This window comes from Sarcophilus harrisii, chromosome 4, assembly GCF_902635505.1.
Source record: "Sarcophilus harrisii chromosome 4, mSarHar1.11, whole genome shotgun sequence".
In the NCBI taxonomy this organism is placed as follows: domain Eukaryota; kingdom Metazoa; phylum Chordata; class Mammalia; order Dasyuromorphia; family Dasyuridae; genus Sarcophilus; species Sarcophilus harrisii.
Window position 1 is genome coordinate 219,596,055 of NC_045429.1, and position 17,989 is coordinate 219,614,043.

Here is a 17,989-nt window from a genome sequence, read left to right on the forward strand (position 1 = left end):
ACACTACCTATATTTCTTTGTATATTCCCCTTCCCTTGTCCCTACTCAGGGAGCTATCCTTTATATCAAAGATTTTTTTAAGGGAAGAAAAAAATAATTAAAAAAAAATCCACGTTATATGTTCTGTTTAATATTCATTAGTTTCTACCTCTGCATGGGACAGGGGAACACAGCTTTTCACATTTTTTTTTAGGACAAATCTTGTCTGATTCCATACATTTTTAATGTAATATTTGGTTTTTCAAAGTATTCTGAAATTGTTTTGGCAATAAATTTAAAAATTTCACAACCTATCAAATGATCTCTTTACTAGGATATATTTCCAAACTCTATTACCTGAAACATGTTCTTAAAGCCTGACATTAACAAAGTATCCTTAGTAGTCACTGTCTTCAAATTTTCATTTTCCAAGAAGTTACATAGCTGACTTAAACTACTTACTATATGTCCTCCTTCAAATCATACTTACTTAGCTGATAATCATTATCTTAAGCTCTTAACCATGCTGAAAGTAACTGCTCAGATATAGACACAGTCAAGTGAATTGGATCCATAAATGACTAGTTCAATAAATTTCCTTCTATTCACTGAAAAAATCAATTCCTTGTTCAGCAAACTATGGCTCATTACACTGAAAGCATTGTAAAAATAAACGAAATGCTTTTAGCTCTCAGATGTTTTCTTGCTATTTCTTTAATTGGCTGATGTGTAATTTAAAAAGTAACAAAGTAAGGTCTGAAGCCTATCACACTAAGAGTAGTCACATTTAAAAAGGCACATCAGCTGTAACAGAAAAAAAACCACACTGTAACTACATTATAAACTAAACAGAAAGGGCATAAAATCTGTTCTTAATAATTTGCTTTTTTGCGTACTCTGGAAGCTTTGAAATGAAGCTTCTGAATAGAAAAAGATATATGTCATTGCTTATTAATCACATTTCATATTAATCTGAATTGTATATTGTTTATTTCTGTCTTGAAAATTAGATTTGCTAAGTGAGGATGTCTCAAAGCAATTCATGTTTCTTAGGATAGACTATAGGTATGGTCCTTGACAATTTTAAATAGGAGTCTTTCTCTATATGCATATACTCTGAAACCCTTATTATTCTCACAGCAATACACAACTAATATGGTGGATAAAGCATCATATTAATATATCCTTTTGCCAAGAATATTCCAAGATGGCTTTGAGGACTGAAATCAAAGTTGACTTTCCTGTATTGTATACCTGTTTTCCACCATCAAGTTTAAATATAAGGGTATCCTTTAAAATTATTTTAACAGCTGTATATCCTACTTTGTACTCTCTCCCACAGGGATGAAAAAGCATTTCTTAAATCTAGTTTCTAAAACCTAATTACAATAAAGTATTGAATAACTGGACCTTCAGATATTAGTCATTTTGAACAGCTGAAATTAACCAGAGAGCTGGGAATTAACCCTTGCATTAAAAAAAATTTTTTTTTTCTTATGACAATCTTTTGCAAGATGTCTTTCCTAATGCCCTTAAGGTTGGTACTTTTCCTCTGAGATTATTTCCAATTAAAACTGCAAATGTCTAATTTGCACATAGTTGTTTGCATATTGTCTCCTCCATTAGTTTGAGAATTCCTTCATGGCAGGGACTATTTTTGCCTTTCTTTGTGTCTCCAGAAAATACCCAGCACATAGGAGGTTCTTAATAAACGCCTGCTCAATATTCAATAAACATTTTTAAAGCATCTACTATGTCCTAGAAACTATGCTAAACACTAGGGATATAAAAAGAAGTAAAAGACAGTCTCTGCCCTCAAGGAGCTTACAGTAGTCTAATGGGGAAAACAACATGCATACAAATATTTGCATGGATATAGACAGACAGATAGGAATAATTAACAGAGAGAAGGCATTAGAAAAAATTAAGAGACACTGAAAAAGGATTCCTGTAGAAGATAGAATTTTAGTTAGGACTTAAAGGAAATCAGAGATTTCAGTAATTAGGGCAAAGTAGGGAAAACATTTCAGGCATGGAGGACAGTCAGAGAAAAAACCTAGAGTCCAGAGATGTAGTGTTTTGTTCATGGAACAGCAAGAAAAGACAGTGACATTGTACTGAAGAGATGAAAATGTATTTATCAGGAAGTAGTATGTAAGAAGATTGGAAAAATAGGAAGGGGCTAGGTAATGAAGGGTTTTGAATAATGATCATGGAATTCTGTATTTGATAATTGAGGTGACAGGGAGCCACTGGAGTTTACTGTGAAAGGGAGTAGCATAGCTGGGAATGTGTTTTAGGAAAATCACTTTAGGGGCTGATTGGAGGACAGACAAGTAGGGAGAGAGATGAGAGAGCGAGATCCATCTGAGGAATGTTGCAAGGGTGAAATTGCCAGGTTTTGACAACATGAATGTGACTTTATTCTATAATGTACTGCACTTTTATAAATTCTTAAACAGTATTAATGTATATAATTTAATCTTGTCTTGACTCAATGACATCATCATGGACATTAGTATTGTGATGTGCTCTATACAAAAGTAATTAACTCATATTTGCAAAGTGTTCATTATTTTATTTGCCTTTCCTAACTTGTATAATAAGAAAGCTGAACAGGCATCATAATCTCCATTTTGCAAAAGAAGAAATGGAGACTGAGAAATGAAGTGACTTGCATGGTTAATAAAAGGTAAGATCAAGAGAGGACCTAGTTTTCGGGTTCCTAATTTACTGTTCCTTCACCTCCACACTGTGTGGGAATATGGCCCATTCATACATGGGAATGAGCTAGTACAACTCATGAAAGCCAATTGTTGAATATTCAATGAAAGTATTTAACCTCTGAAACCAGCAAATGCTACAAATGAGGGCTTGATTTCTTATTTTCTTGATTGTCCAGGCTTAAGAAAGTGATGGAAAAAAAATGATAACAATGCAGATTAAACTTGAAAGTATGTCCTGAGGATAATTTTTCCTGAGAATCACTTACTAGCACACTTCTACATATGAGGCTGAATAAGCATTGACAATGGCCTTGGAAATTAATTCCCCCCTTTTTAAAAAACAAATTTTATTGAAACTTTCCTTGGCAAGTACAAGTATTCAAATACTAAAACAGAAACAAAAGAAAATAACAGTGAAATACTCAAATATTCAAGTGGCTCAGTAATTTGATCTGTGTGGGTATTTTTTTTAATTGAAAAAAATGGTATGTGTTAATTATTTGACTTATCTTTGTTTTCACAATCCTTTTTTGACTATTTGTGAAAAGCAACTCTGTAGCTATAATCATAACACTGTTTTTAATTATACAACTGTTGTTAATATTCATTCTTCTTTTGGTTGCCTTTTCTGCTCTGTTACTTTATAAGATTTCACATATTTATTTTTGTATTCATAATCCTATATTTAGAGCCGAAGGGACCCTAGTTATTGTTTCTTATGGCTCAATTATATTTCATTACATTCTTATTCTATAATTTAAGTCCTTCCTCAATCAATGGCCATTTAAATTTGTTTCTAGTGCTGCTATGAATTTTTCATACAAATAAGTATTTTGTATGTAGGGATCAATATGCCAGATAGCTAAAAGAAAGTTACCAAAAGCATGAGGAAAAGCCTCAGATTTTATTAAATCTCCTCCCCCCCAAAAGCCAGGGAAGTGGGAAACCATTAGAAACATCAATAATTACCAATTTATATGCCTATTCTCCCATCTATTACAAAATCTTTATGAAAGTCATCTATACATGCACTGGTAGGAAACAAGTAGGCTTTCAAAAGCCATATTCACTAATGGACCACAGCTTTACCAGCTCTGGAGGAAAAAGTGAGGCTGGTGACTTTGAGTAGTCCTCTCTCACTTAAATTCAATTTATTTGCATGGCATGGCATCATTTCCCTGATGTCACGGTCCTTTTCAAGAATGAATGACAAACAACAATTTTACCATTTCACAATTAACTAAATGATTTAGAGACTACAAGAAGTCACTATTAGTTGATTTTATTTTTTTAAGTATTTTATTTTATAAGACAAAATGTCACTCTATGTGCTCTCTTAGAAACTTTCTCTCATTGGGCAGCTAGGTGGCACAGTGTATAGAGTACCTAAAGCCAGGAGGACTCAAGTTCAAATACATGACACTTAATAGCAGTGTAACACTGGCAAGTCACTTAATCCCAATTGCCTTACAACAAAACCAACCAAACAAAAAACCCATCTTGTTTTGTATTTATATATTAGAATCAATTAAGATTAATAACTATATGATGATAATCATCAGAAGCATAAAACAAGGAGACATACACTTGGCCAAAGATATTTGCTGGTATCTATGACGGAGAAAATTCAGCGCAGGGTCAAAACCAAAAAGAGATTTCCTACAGGTTGTAAGGTCTTCCAGATATTCCTATTTCTAGATGGCAGTATGATGATTGCAACAAATCCCATAATACTACAGCATTCTGGGCTACATTCCTGGCTTTTCTGGCTTCCTTGACATCTCCAGGTTCTAAACTCAGAATTTCTTAAAAATGTTCTTGATGTCAACTTCCTTTTTGGTCTCTTCTCCCCACCCCCCTTTAAAATAAGATATAGTTACATGATTTCTTAGTATAGAAATCTATCCTACCTTGGGCACACTCATAGTATTGCAAAAGCATTTTTCTTTATTTAGTTTTAAGGTTCCAATTACAACTGACTTAAACAAAATTAATTAGTCAAAGAAAAAAATAGTTTTTTCAGTCTCCCGAAGACCTTTAATACCATTAAAAACATTTCCAACTTTGGATTCAATTTTTATTCTTCATTCTCCTTGGCATGAAACATCCAATTCTGTTGATTCAACCTCCTTAATATCTCTTGGATTCAATTGCTTTTCTCATATGGCCACAACCCTAGTTCAGATCCTCATCACTTCTTGCTTGCACTACTGCCACAATGGCAAATGGTTTCCTTGCTTCTCCTTTGTTACTTTCTCCATCTCCAAAAAGTTGCTGAAATAATCTTTTTAAAGTATAGATCTGACTGTCACTCCTTGTTCAAAAAACTCTAACAGTTCCTGATTGCCTATAAGATAAATGACAAATTCCTTGGCATTTCACAATCTAGCTAGAAATTATCTTTGTAGCCTTACTTCACATTATTTCCCCTCACATATTTCATGTTTCAGCCAAGATGACTACTTGCTAGTTAGCCTATACAATACTCCCTCTCTTGCTACTTCCAAGCCTGGAGTACACTGCCTTTTCATCTTAGCCTCTCAGAATTTCTTGCCGTCTTCCACACTCAGATCAGAGATCATATCCTACCCAAGGTCATCCTTCCCTGATCTCTTTCTGTTGCTACTGCTTTTCCCTTGTAGCAAATATTTTGCATTTATTTATTTGCATATATGTTTGATCTCCACTTGTCTTTCTTACCTCCTACATGAGCTAGTTGAAGACTAGTAGACTATTTTTCTTCTTTGTACCTTTAATGACTAGCATAATGCTGGCCTCATAGAGCAAAGGCTTAAACAATTTTTACTGAATTTAATCAGGTAACTTCTAATTTACCCATCACAAACATAACAGCATCTATACCTGTTATTTTTTTTTTTAAATCCATCTTTTGCCTCACTTGTACTTATTTGCTTATATAATTGGGAAAGTCATATAGCTGATCATTTGTGCTTGAGTGTTTGAGGAAAGAATATTTCAAAAGCTATAAATTAATCATCTATATAACACTACTGCAAACATGATATCAGCCCATAATTAAACCTATCTTGAAGTCTGAATTTTAGCAGACATAGACAACATAGAATTCCAGACATAGGCAATAATGAAAATCATATTTTAAATGTTACAAGATTTAAAAAAATGTAATAATTGGATGACAGATGAGTCTTTTTTTCTGTAAGAACATTTCAAATTTTGAATATAACTCTATAGGTAAAATTAGGTGAGTTTCCTCAACAATTCTCTGAGTTTGCTAAGTTTACTAGTCAAATTCTGTCTACCTAGATCAGAGAGGTTCCCTAGTGTCATAAAGCAGAGCTGGTTTTCGTTTCCCAATAGCCTTATGGTAAGTAGAGATGGAGAGGTATTGACAATGAAGTCTCTGAGGAAAGGTGGAAATAGAGACTAAAAATGAAATCTCCAGCTTGTAGAAGGGAAAAAGAGAATTTCTGCTAGCTAAGCTCTTGTGTAAGGCTTCACTTTTCACTAACTGCTTATGTGATTTGATATAAATGTTCTAAGTAGTATTTACCTAACAAGAACAAAACAGAATGTTGCCTATTTTCTTTGTGTACATAGTTATCAATGCTGACCTGATTCAATTTCATGTCAGACAAGGATCAATTGAAGGAATTGAAAATGTTTGGCCTGGAGAATAAAAGACTGAAGAGGAAATATAGCATCTCTTTATAGGTATATGATAGGTTGTCATATAGAAAAGTGATATCATACTCAAATAGAACTTAACCAATTTAGCCATTAACCCAAACATAAGGATCCTTGAGGGTCACATTGACTTTGATTTAAAATGTATTATTTTCTATGCTATATTGTATTTTCATTTATTTTGTCAAATTATTTCCCTATTATATTTTAATCTGGTTCAGGCTATACTCGAGAATGTTTCTTGGTCCCAAAGGGCAGAACTAAAACAAAATTGTGCAAGTGGTAGAAAGATAAATTGTCTCTATAAGGAAAATAGTTCTAATAAAGATTCAAATGGAACATATTGCATCATAATTGATATGGGTTTCTTAACTATACTGAGACTGGCTGATCACTGATAACAGGAGGGTTAACAGGAAATCTCTACTCAGGTACAGTTTGATTTAGGACTTCTTAAACTTTTTCCACTCTTCACCCCTTTTCACCTGAGAATTTATCTATCTATATATCTATAAATAGATATGTAGATATAAATATATAAAATAGGCATACAGATCAAATATTTACTGATAATAAATCATAATTTTGCAACTCTCACATCATGAGACCCCATATTGGGTTGCAAAACACAACTTAAGAAGCTGGGGACTAGATGACCTTTATCAATATCTCTTTCAACCTCTGTAATCTAACTATATTTCCTTCTCCTTTGCTACTGTCTTCAACCCATCCCCTAAAAGTTGCTGATAGCCACTTAGCCACTAGGAAATGGATAATTGTTACAATTCTACATTTTACTTAAAGTTCAGAAAACTGGATAAATTCCCCACTGATTTTTTTCCTTCTGCTATATCTTGATGTTGATATTAACACAATGTAAAAATGCCTAGAGAATTCATGTTTTTATTTAAACTTTTATTTACATTACTCAGTAAAAATGACTTTTTTTTTTAAAAGAGAGAGAAAACAATGTATTGATAACCTTTATGGTAGTGTTCATTGAAGTCCTAAATGATCAACCAATCAAGTCAGCTTAAATGTCAGGGAATAGAAAAGATAAAAATGAAAGTGTCTCTGCCCAAAAGGAGATTACATTTCACCAGGAGAATCTATTACTGGAAATCCCATAAAAGACATTCTAGAGCAAAAGATGTCAAGTAATGTCAAAGTTAAGTGGAAATGGGGCCACTAAGCCATACATAAGGATAACAAGGACATATACTGACTTGGTTTGTAAGTCATTTAAGTTTTATTATATTCTCATCTTGTTAAATATTTCCTTATTACATTTTAATTTTATTCTCAGTAGATTGCTTGAACCATATGGCACCTTTGACACTTCTAGGGGTCTTGTTTTCTGTCTTCTAGGGAAGTTTTTTAGATCACATCTGACATCATCTATGGACCAAGAGTAAGTCACTTCAACCTTGGACTTCAACTTCCTTATGTATAAAATGGAATATTAATATCGTGAGGCACACTCCATGGTGTCATTGAGTCTTTATAAATAAATCTTAAAGCCCTATGTAAGCATATTATTAAATTACTTTTGTTAATGGATCAAAGGAAAGACAAATAACTTCTTTTTTAAATAAAGAATTGGAGAACTATGTCAAGTATCCCAAACTTATAAGAAAGATTTTCTTGGAAGTCATAAATGACTGCCACTTGGCTATTCTTAAAAAAAAAAATTTTTTTTTCATTAAAATTGATCCTTTCTCTGAAGAATTAATTTACTGAAGAATAAGTAGAAACTTCTAAATGAGGAAACTCCCTCTATCAGAGATTTGTCCCTTCTCTGCAATTTATTGTTTGAGTTGCCTGAAGCAGACAGAGACTGTGCTGTCCACAGTCACACAGCTAGTAGATGTTAGAAGTGGGACTTGAACTCAGATCTTCCTTGTTGTAAAGTCAACTTTTTATCCACTATGTCAGGCTAGTTCTCAAAGAACAAAGGATGCTTTATTATTAAAATATCTTTTTGCCTACACAGAAGAATTGTCAAATAATTTTGATTATCTTGTTAAATATTCATCTTTTAAAGTTTATTTTTAATTAGTCAAAGATTAAATTTTAATACTGATTAGTGAACAGTTTGGCAAACAAGTATGTGGTGTTCTCTCTTTTTCTATTTTATGATCCTTCTCTGGGAGGAGGAGGTTTCTTGGAGGCCCTCTGGAGGAAGCCTTAGTTTCAGTTCAAAGTAATAATTACTTCAAATACAGCCAGGAATTAAAATCCAATCTTTTATTGTCTCTTCCAAAATAGCCCAGTTAGCTTTCTTTAGTTCCAACAGCTCTCGTTGCTAGTCTTTTGCCTCTGTCAGATTCTGCCTCTACTCAACTATGACTCCTGGCAATCTTCTGAACTGACCGACTCCATTGACTCCACTGCTTTTTATGCTCTTTTAGAGGTGTAAACTTAAAGGTTGACTCCTCCTCCGAGAATGGGAATATGGGAGGTGTAAACTTGGATATCTCCCGACTTGTGAACTCCAATGTGTGAGCCAATGTGTAAACTCTCGAAGGTGTAAACATAAGCATTGTTTCTATCAATTCCATTGAGTTAACACCTTGTTTCAAGTTCTGGCTCATAACACAAACAGAAATAAAACCAGGAATATATGAATATATAAAGTAGAAAGGAATTTAGAGAATAAGTCTGTTTGAACAAAGTGGCCAAATTTCAGATTCCTGGCATCAAGCTTAGATTTATACATTCAATAATTTAAAAATGAAAGATGCCATTCCATGTTTCCTGTTAGTAGAAACTGAGGTTCTGGGAGGATATATATGAATGATACCATGATTTGACAACACTAAACCCAGTTGATCTCAATATATACTAATTTGATTATTTTGAGTTACATGGGATGTGATCATCCTTTCCAGTTTGTAGAATTATTTTCAATCCAATAAATTTTTGTTTAGTCCTATCTATGTGTAATCTTCCCATAAAGTAGGATTCCTGAGCATGTAGCACTTAAAATCTAATAGGGAAAACTTCCTTCAAGGAGTCATTTAGATTAGATTAGGCCAAACCAGGTTTAGTGCTGGAAAGATTCAGAAACCATGTGATCCAATACCCTCATTTTATAGATAATGAAATTGAGCACAAGAATGATTTGCCCAAGGTAGGATTTGAATCTAGTTCCTCTGATTCCAGTCATCCCTCTTTCTCCTATACCACTGGTAGAACAGCAATAGATTATTATATAATATTGTTGTCATTATTGTCCTAGATAAGAGAGCATAAAGTTTACTCAGCAGGCAGTAAGAAATCACTGAAAGATTTAGGCCAAAAAAAAAATATATATTATATATATATATATGGATATACACATCTATGTATAAAGAAAATAAGTCTGGAAGCAATGTGAAGGATGCTTTAGAAAGAAAAGAGAATAAAAATTATAAAGATAAAAAAATTAGCCAACATTAACTAGCATCTACTATGTACCAGGCCCTGACTAAATGCTTCACAATTATTTGATTATCTCCATTTTACAAAGGAGGAAACTGAGGAAAACCAGAGTTAAGTGACTTGCATTGGGTCACACAGCTAAGTGTCTAAGGCCAGCTTTGAACACAGGTCTTCCTGAGTCAAGGTCCTGTACTCTATCCTCTGAATCATCACATTAATGCTTTTACTAGCTGAGGTGAAGTGAGAAGACTTGTTTTTGTGTATATATGGAAAAGAGTATAAAGAAGAATGAGTTTTTAAAGAATATGAGAGTACTGTAGGTTTTAATCTAAAAATTAGAAATGAATAAAGAATGTGAGATTTAGATAGGGAACTAGCAAAGTACAGTGGAACAAAAGTTGGATCAGGGATCCTGGCTTTGAAATCCCAGCTCTGTCACTTATTCCCTATATATGATCCTCAGACAAGTCACAGAACTTCTTCAGTTTTTTCCTCTGTTATGTTCATTTGAACAATAAAACTATGATCCTATGAGACAAAATGGGGCAGTCTCTGCCTAGAAATTCTGATGTCTATGATGAGTAGCATAATCACTGCTAAAAAAAATTCATATGTACTTAAGAATCTGAGGGGAGCTGTGTCTCATGCTTTAATTCTGGGCTTTAATTAATTTAATAATTAAAATTTAATTTAATTTAATGCTTCTTCCAAAATTATGGAAGAAGCCAGGAAACTCTTTTTTAGGACTCTTTCATGCCAGTGATTCTCAAGATAAACATTATTTATTAGGTTCTACTTTTCCTTCTTCTAAGTGAAAATACTAATTATATTCCATACTTTTCTCACTTATAAATCAAAAAGAATATAAAGACCTAGCTGTTCTCAAGAAGTTTACAATCTAGTTGGACAGTTAAGATACATAAGAAAAGTTAATAGTACAAGGCAATAAAATAAAATCTCATTATCTACTTACTTTTCTGGTTTTCTACTGGCTAATTTCATAATCCAATAGTATTAAAGTCCTTACTATGTATAATCTAATGGGTTCTTAGCTGGGGATAAATCCAAACAGTTCCTAACCTTAAAGAGTTTACTCAGTCTTTTGGGGCTTACTTTCTAAATTTAGCATATGGATTATCTTTTTCTTACCCTTTAGCAGTCTGGTGAAACTTGTTCCCAGAATGTTTTTAAAATAATTGAAGGAAATGTTAATTTTCAATTAGAAGTAAGTAAAAATAAAGATTTAAATTTTTTTTGACCCAAGTTCATGGCACTGCTGAAAACTATCCACAGACCCTTTAGGGGTTCATAAACTCTGACTGCAGAAATCTCATTGTATTGATAAAAAAAAAAAAAAAAAAAATCAATCAACAAGCTTACTATTAAGTGTGGCTAAACTGACTACAAGGAGTTTACATTTTAATGGGTACAGACAGTATACAAATAGACATACAGTATTCAAAATTATAAAAAATCACAAAGCTTAAACGAAAAAAGCCTTGTGGAAAAAAATCCTAATTCATACTGGTCAGAATAAGACCAACATTAAGTGCCCAATGTTCTCTCTTCCCCCTTCCCCTCCAGACAGGGAGCTTGGATATCAATTAACTGTTAATTTCCCCCAATATTCATTAGTTAACCACTAGTACTAAACCTTGACTCATACTTCATGTTCAAAGTCCCCTTGCACTTGTCCCCAAAGTCTGGTTCTGCTTGATCCAGGTAAGTATGCAATAAAAATTCACTCTACTTTCTTCACATTTAGTGGCCTAATTGGATACAATCCAGAATATCAATAAACCACCTAGTGTGTATGTATCCTCCCTGACTGTTCCTGATTTAGTATCTCTCACTATCATAAAACTTGATTGTTGGACCTTATCTTTGTCACCTTCTTATGCTGTTTTTGGTTTGTTTTCTCCTTAGAAATGGGTACAAGTAATCTCCTTAGAAACATGAGCAGAATTACAAAATTGAGACTACCTGAACCTAATTTTCAAGTCCTTGACTGAGAAAATATAGAGAGTAAGGGAAAAATTGGGAACCACACATCTTTATAGCAAGGGCCTTCTCCTTCCTGACACCAGGTTATGACTAAGGACTCTGTCCTTTCTGAATATACCTCAGTTTTCCACCTGGCAACAAAAATAGCTGAAAAGATTGCTAACTTACACTGTATAGAACTTTACCATTCAGAATCTCTTCTGAGATAAGTTTTCAAACTTAAGACAAAGATACATATAAAGCAAATGAAAGGCAACATTAGAGAGAAGAATAAGAATAAAATGAAATGAGAAAAGATTACATACAGAAGATGGCATTCAAACTGAGTCATGAAGGAAGAGAGGGATTCTAGGAGGGAGTTCCTCATCTATAAAATAAGCTGGAGAAGGAAAGTTCATTGAGCAAAATGAGGGAGAATTGTTCATTATCAAGGGTGGTAGTGATGTGGGAAAGATTCCTTTCTAGATTCCCACCCCCTCCTAGTGAATGTAATTACCCTTTAACTCACAAATCCTGGTCCCTTTGTATTCCAATAGAATATCCAGGCTTCTCCCAGCCCCACCAGGATCTGAGCCAACTTTGGGGCTACAACCAAAAGCCCCTCAAGCTAAATCTCCCATTATAAAACGGACATGCTGGGACCCCCTCTTTGCAGAGATCCCAAACATGCTAGCCATGTGAGGACCCTCTGTTCACTGGACTCTCTGTCCGGTGCCCTTCCTATCTCTACCTTCACCTATCTCCTTACTTCCAAACCCAATAATAAACCTGTTTTATCAATCTAGCTCTCGGGCCAATAAATGCCTTTACTGGGGGCTCGTGCCGCTAATAGACCTCATTTACCACTGTATCCTTGCGCCAAACTGGGGGGGGGAGGAAGGGGGGGCGATTGCAGGGGAGCTTTTCTTGATTCCCTGTACCCCAAACCTGTCACTAGACCTCAACTAAACCCTAATTTCATTTGGGTACCCCAAATCTAGACCTCAACAGTAGAACATGATTAAAATGAATAAAACAGACTGTTCAAACCTGAGATAACATTTTACTTTGCACAGTTCCTTGCATATAGTAGATGCTTAATAAATGGCTGTAGAATTGAAAATCTCCTGCCTGATGATACCATTATTTTTGATTAGGTCCAATGTTCACTTGAGCCACAAAAACATAACTAATATTGGGCAAGCACAGGGTTTAGCCCAAGTACATGTCTTCCTTACTCCCTGTTTCTGTAATAAGCCACTTTTAATTATCTTACCTTCTAATGAAAAAGCTACTTTGACTCCATGGTAACTCCAAATGAAACTATATTCTGAGCAATTCCTTACCCAAAAGTGATTTTGCCTTAGGCACAGTTCTTTGTAGCCTTTGAGCAGATATTTTGCATACTTCCTCTTGGAGTTTTTGCTTTGGGGATCCAGACTCTAATATGGCATATGGCATTTAATAATACTGTGCATTACTTTATATTTGAACTCAATATATGCCTATAGCCAAACCTCTCTAATTCCTCAGGAATTAATTCCACAGATTAATCTCTAGCTGTTTTGGTTTATGAATCTATGAATTGATAAGTCTTTGCCCCTTAGTCTTGTGTATCTATATGTACATACACATTCATACATGTAATCTCTAAAACTGTATAATTATGTTCAATTTATGTCATTTTGCTCACTATTCAATAAATATCTAATGATCTGAGCCTTTCATTCTTAACTAGAAATCACTAAGAATTCTGGTTATATTTACATATTTTATATTTACATTTAAATTTACAAATTTACATATTTTATACTTAAATTTCTTCTTGTTAATAATGTGAAGTTGACTTTTGTTTAAGGCTGGAAATAAATATTGGAATTATATAATTTTTTCCATGACAAAATATATTCCAAAATCATATTCTTTTTTGAGTAAAATATGTTAATACATGTCAAAAGGTGAAACTTTTCATGAGGCAACATAATTATAAGTATACTGAATCGATAGCAATTGGGAGAAATGATTATTTCTCTTTTATATTATAACCATTTACTATTGGGAAATGTGGAATTTTTTCCCATTTCTTCATTCAGAGATCAGCCCTTTATAGAATATTCAGCAAGCATCTAAAGGACATTGCTGATAATGAGATTAGATTAATTTTCTCCATAAACTAGTTTAGATCTCACTTAAGTGGGAAGCTCATTGTGTTCTACTCAGGATTGAGGTCCTTTGTCTAGATTACCCAGGGATGTGAAAAGGGTTGTGTTCCCTTTAAGAAATTGTACCTCTTGAGCTTCTTCTATGTTACACAACATAGAATCATTGTATTTTAGAGTTAGAAGAGACTTCAGTGTCTATCTAGTCCAAGTGATAGTGCAAAAACAATCTTTGCATAAAACCACAAGTAGTCAGTCTCTCTAGAAGATATCCAGGAGGAAAACCCATTACCTTCAGAGGCAATTCATTCTTCTTTTGCATAGTTCTAATTATTTAATTCTTTTTTTCCCCCTTTCTAATATAAAATCTTAATTTGCCTTTTAATTCATTGCTCATAGTTGTATATTTTGGAGCCCAATAGAACAAGCAAGCCCTTCAAGTACAAATGGAGATAGATCAATAGTAAAAAGCTTTCAAAAGAAAGCTTCAAAAGAAAAGTTTGTAAGTGCTAGCAATAACAATATGTAAGAATATGTGCTAGAGAGCTATTTAAAAATGATTTAATGATAAACAGAAGTACCAGGGCCTTCCTTTCTCTGACACCTCAATGTTTTAATGGGTATTTAAAATTCTTTCTATTCTTCTGAAAGTATGCTTAGATAGAAAGTTGTAGCAGTAAAACCTTCTAACTATTAGAGTTTTACTAGACACTTCAGCTGGAGGCTAATCTAACCATTCTTAAAATACTCACAGATATCTCTGACACTTATTTTTTAGACAGTTTCCAATATATTTTTACCTCTATAATTTACCTTGGTTTGAGGTGAGGTTCTCAGAGAACTATAAAAGATTAATTAAAACCATTAATGAGCCTAATTCATTAAGTGTTTTCCATTATACTCCTGTGAAAATTCTGTAACAGTAACCTTCTTCAATAAACCATTATCTGGCTGGAGTCAAGATGCTGGATTAGAACCAGGAACCAAGTTGAACTCTCTTAACATTCCCTTCCAAATAACTTTTAAAATAACTCCTCAAATCAGATTTTGGAGTAGCAAAGCCAACAAAAAGATCATGCTGAATTATTTTTCCAGTTTAAGAGTAGAATCTAACAAGTTTTAGTTGAAGTAAAAAAGGCAAGGATAACAATCACGTTCTCAGACGTAGCAAAAATCAAAAATAGATATAATGAAATGAATTAAAGAAATTATATTTTGCTAAAAGATAGCACAGACAATAAAGTAATATTAAAATTTTTTACAGTGAGTTTTTCTAATAGAGGCCCCATTTCTGACATATATAGAAAGAACGGAATAACATTTGTAAAAATAAAAATCATTCCCCAATTGATAAAAGGTTGAAGGATATGAACAGGTAGTTTTCAGAAGAAAAAATCAAAACTAGTCATATGAATAAATTATCTAAATCACTAATAGAGAAATGCAAAGTGAAACAACTCTGAGGTCCAATCTCACAACTAACAGAAATGACAAATTCTACAGAGGATAAGGGAAAAATAGGTACATAAACAAACTCTTGGTACAGTTGTAGACTCTCTCTCAAAGTGATCAAAGAAAAAAAAGAATCCCAAAAGGCTCATAACTTTTAAAAATGATATACATTTCCAGATAGAGAAATGATGAACTGAGAACAAATTTTAAAATAATTTTCTCACTTTATTTTTATTGCCTTTTAAAAAACATAGCTAAAATGGTGGAAATGTTTTGCATGATTTTACATGTATAATTGACATCAGATCACTTGATTTCTATGGAGGTATCAGAGAATTAGAAAAGAGAGAATTTGGAACTTGAAATTTTAAAAATGATAAAAATAATAATATTTAAATAATAAAGCATTATTTCAATACTTTCAAAGAATAGCAGAATTTTAAAGCTGAAAGGGACCTTAGAAGACTATTTTGTCCAGTCCTTTCATTTTAAATATGAGGAAAATAAGGCACAGAAAGTTTTAAATGACTATGTAAGGTCACAGAACTAGTAAATAGGTTTCCCTGTTCCCAGAATATTGTTTGCTTTTAGAAGAAAACTACTATTTGGTGCAAAAAATTTTTTAAGACTTTTTTCCTTAACTGTTATTTATAACATTATTCTATCCAAGTTCTTGAAATAGAATTCAAAATTCTTTATGCTATTAAAAATTAAAACTGAATTAAGAATTTTTGGGAACCTTGTATTATAAAGGGCTGAAACTGAATAGGTGCACTGGAATCAGACAACCGAGCACTTAAGACTAATTACTTATTGGACAATATTCTATTAGCATATGCTTGGAAAAGCATTATTCTGTGCTGGCTCAAACTTTTGGTGTATACAGATAATTGTAGAAGGAATTAGGGGGTGGAGTAAGACAAGCCAGAGTCTCTTTGGAGGAGGTCGAAGAGAAAGGAGGTTGGTGGAGAGTTTGTGGCAGTTTTGTCCATCCCCTTCACTTCTCCCCCTAAAGACCAAGGACTTTTGCTTATCTTGACTCTGGCTGATTCTGAGGCCTCCAGGGAGCTAGTCTGGACTTCACACTGTGTAGTCTTCAGGAGAGGCATGGTCACATAATAGATAAAGAGCTGATCTTAGAGTAAGGATGAACTGAGTTCAAGTCTAATTCTGATTGCTTTCAATGACACAGACAACAATCTAAGACTAAGATTTGTACAGTAGGAGCAAATCTGCATGGGTAGAGAGGGTTTTCCTCACTAGAAGTTCCTTCCATAGCTGAAATCATAGTTCTAATTCAAAAAAATTATTATTCATAAAACTAATATCTAGTTTTCTACAACATGTAACATGTCAAGTTTCCTTTTCCAAAGAAATGTATGAGAATAAATTACATATAAGTATTGAGTATAAACATAATTAAAAGAACCTATAAATAAAAGCTCCCATTTATGTAATGTTCTTTAGTTCATAATTTCCTAAAGCCCCATTATATCATCTCTGATATTATATCTATTTTGCAGAAGTAAGAGTATGACACTTGAGCTTCTTGGTTTGTTTTGTGCTGTGATGAACCTTGCAAAGAAATTTTAAAATAAGACTACCTACAGATTCTAAAACTGCTATGCGACCATCACACTAAGATTTAATAGTCATTTCAGAACACACTAGAAGAAAATCAATAAAATAATTTCTCATCCACCTTTTTTATCATCATAAACTAATATTTAAGTAATAAATCCACTATAAAAAGCTGAAACACAAAGCGCACCACACTATGCTAATTTGGGAAATGAACTAAATAAAATCTGACCTACAAAATTTTGCTTCCTAAATTCTTTGCAGAAAAACAGAGCTAAAACAAATTTTAATATTAACAAAGTTGTTTTTTTCCCCCACTCTTACCTTTAGAAATCTCTCATCAGTCAATGACGCAACTTGTTTTTCTGGAGTTTGCTTCTCTACGTACCTGAAATTAGCACATGAGACATACACACATACCCAGAAAACCATCATATAAAAAATAAACAGAAACTGTCACTAAAAGGACCCCAAATTCTTCCTAGTTTAATATCAACAAACAGGTTATTTCTTCCTAAAATCCAAAATGATGGTCAAGATTTCATAAGTCCTACATTCGAAGCATAGTGCATTCACCAGAGAATTTGTGGGCAAGGTGGGAAAAAATACAACTGTCCAAAATGAAAAGTAACATGAATCAGCATAAAAGGAACTGAATCATCCATTTGGAAATGCAACCAATCAATATGAGTTACCTAGTTACCTGACACATTACTACTCAAAAGAGCTACCATGCTCTAAAGCTACATTAATAAAATCTGGTACCCAAAATGAGAGAGTAGATGCTTCTGATATTTTCTGCTTAGCAAACTGATTATTCTTAGCAACGCTATCAGAGAAATTCTTATTAGAAACAGTTGTACTAAATGATCTTGGAAATCCCTTTCACCTCTGAGAACCATAAGAGTCTATCATTTTGTTCATAAATATGTCGCTGCTGAGTTAAATGTGTCTTAAATGTGTCTCTTAAGATAACTTTTTCTCTAAATCTTACCAAGGGAAAATATCTATATGAAATGA

General features: G+C 33.3%; 1 protein-coding gene across 2 annotated transcripts in view; it reads right to left on the reverse strand.

The window, feature by feature from the left end:
- Positions 1 to 17,989, reverse strand: part of ORC3 (origin recognition complex subunit 3) — a 116,743-nt gene that overhangs the window by 53,668 nt on the left and 45,086 nt on the right. For both annotated transcript variants that reach the window (XM_023503103.2, XM_012549204.3), the window contains exon 11: positions 17,294 to 17,357. In XM_023503103.2, coding sequence (XP_023358871.1) covers positions 17,294 to 17,357 — 64 coding nt within the window. The remainder of the gene's footprint in view (positions 1 to 17,293; positions 17,358 to 17,989) is intronic.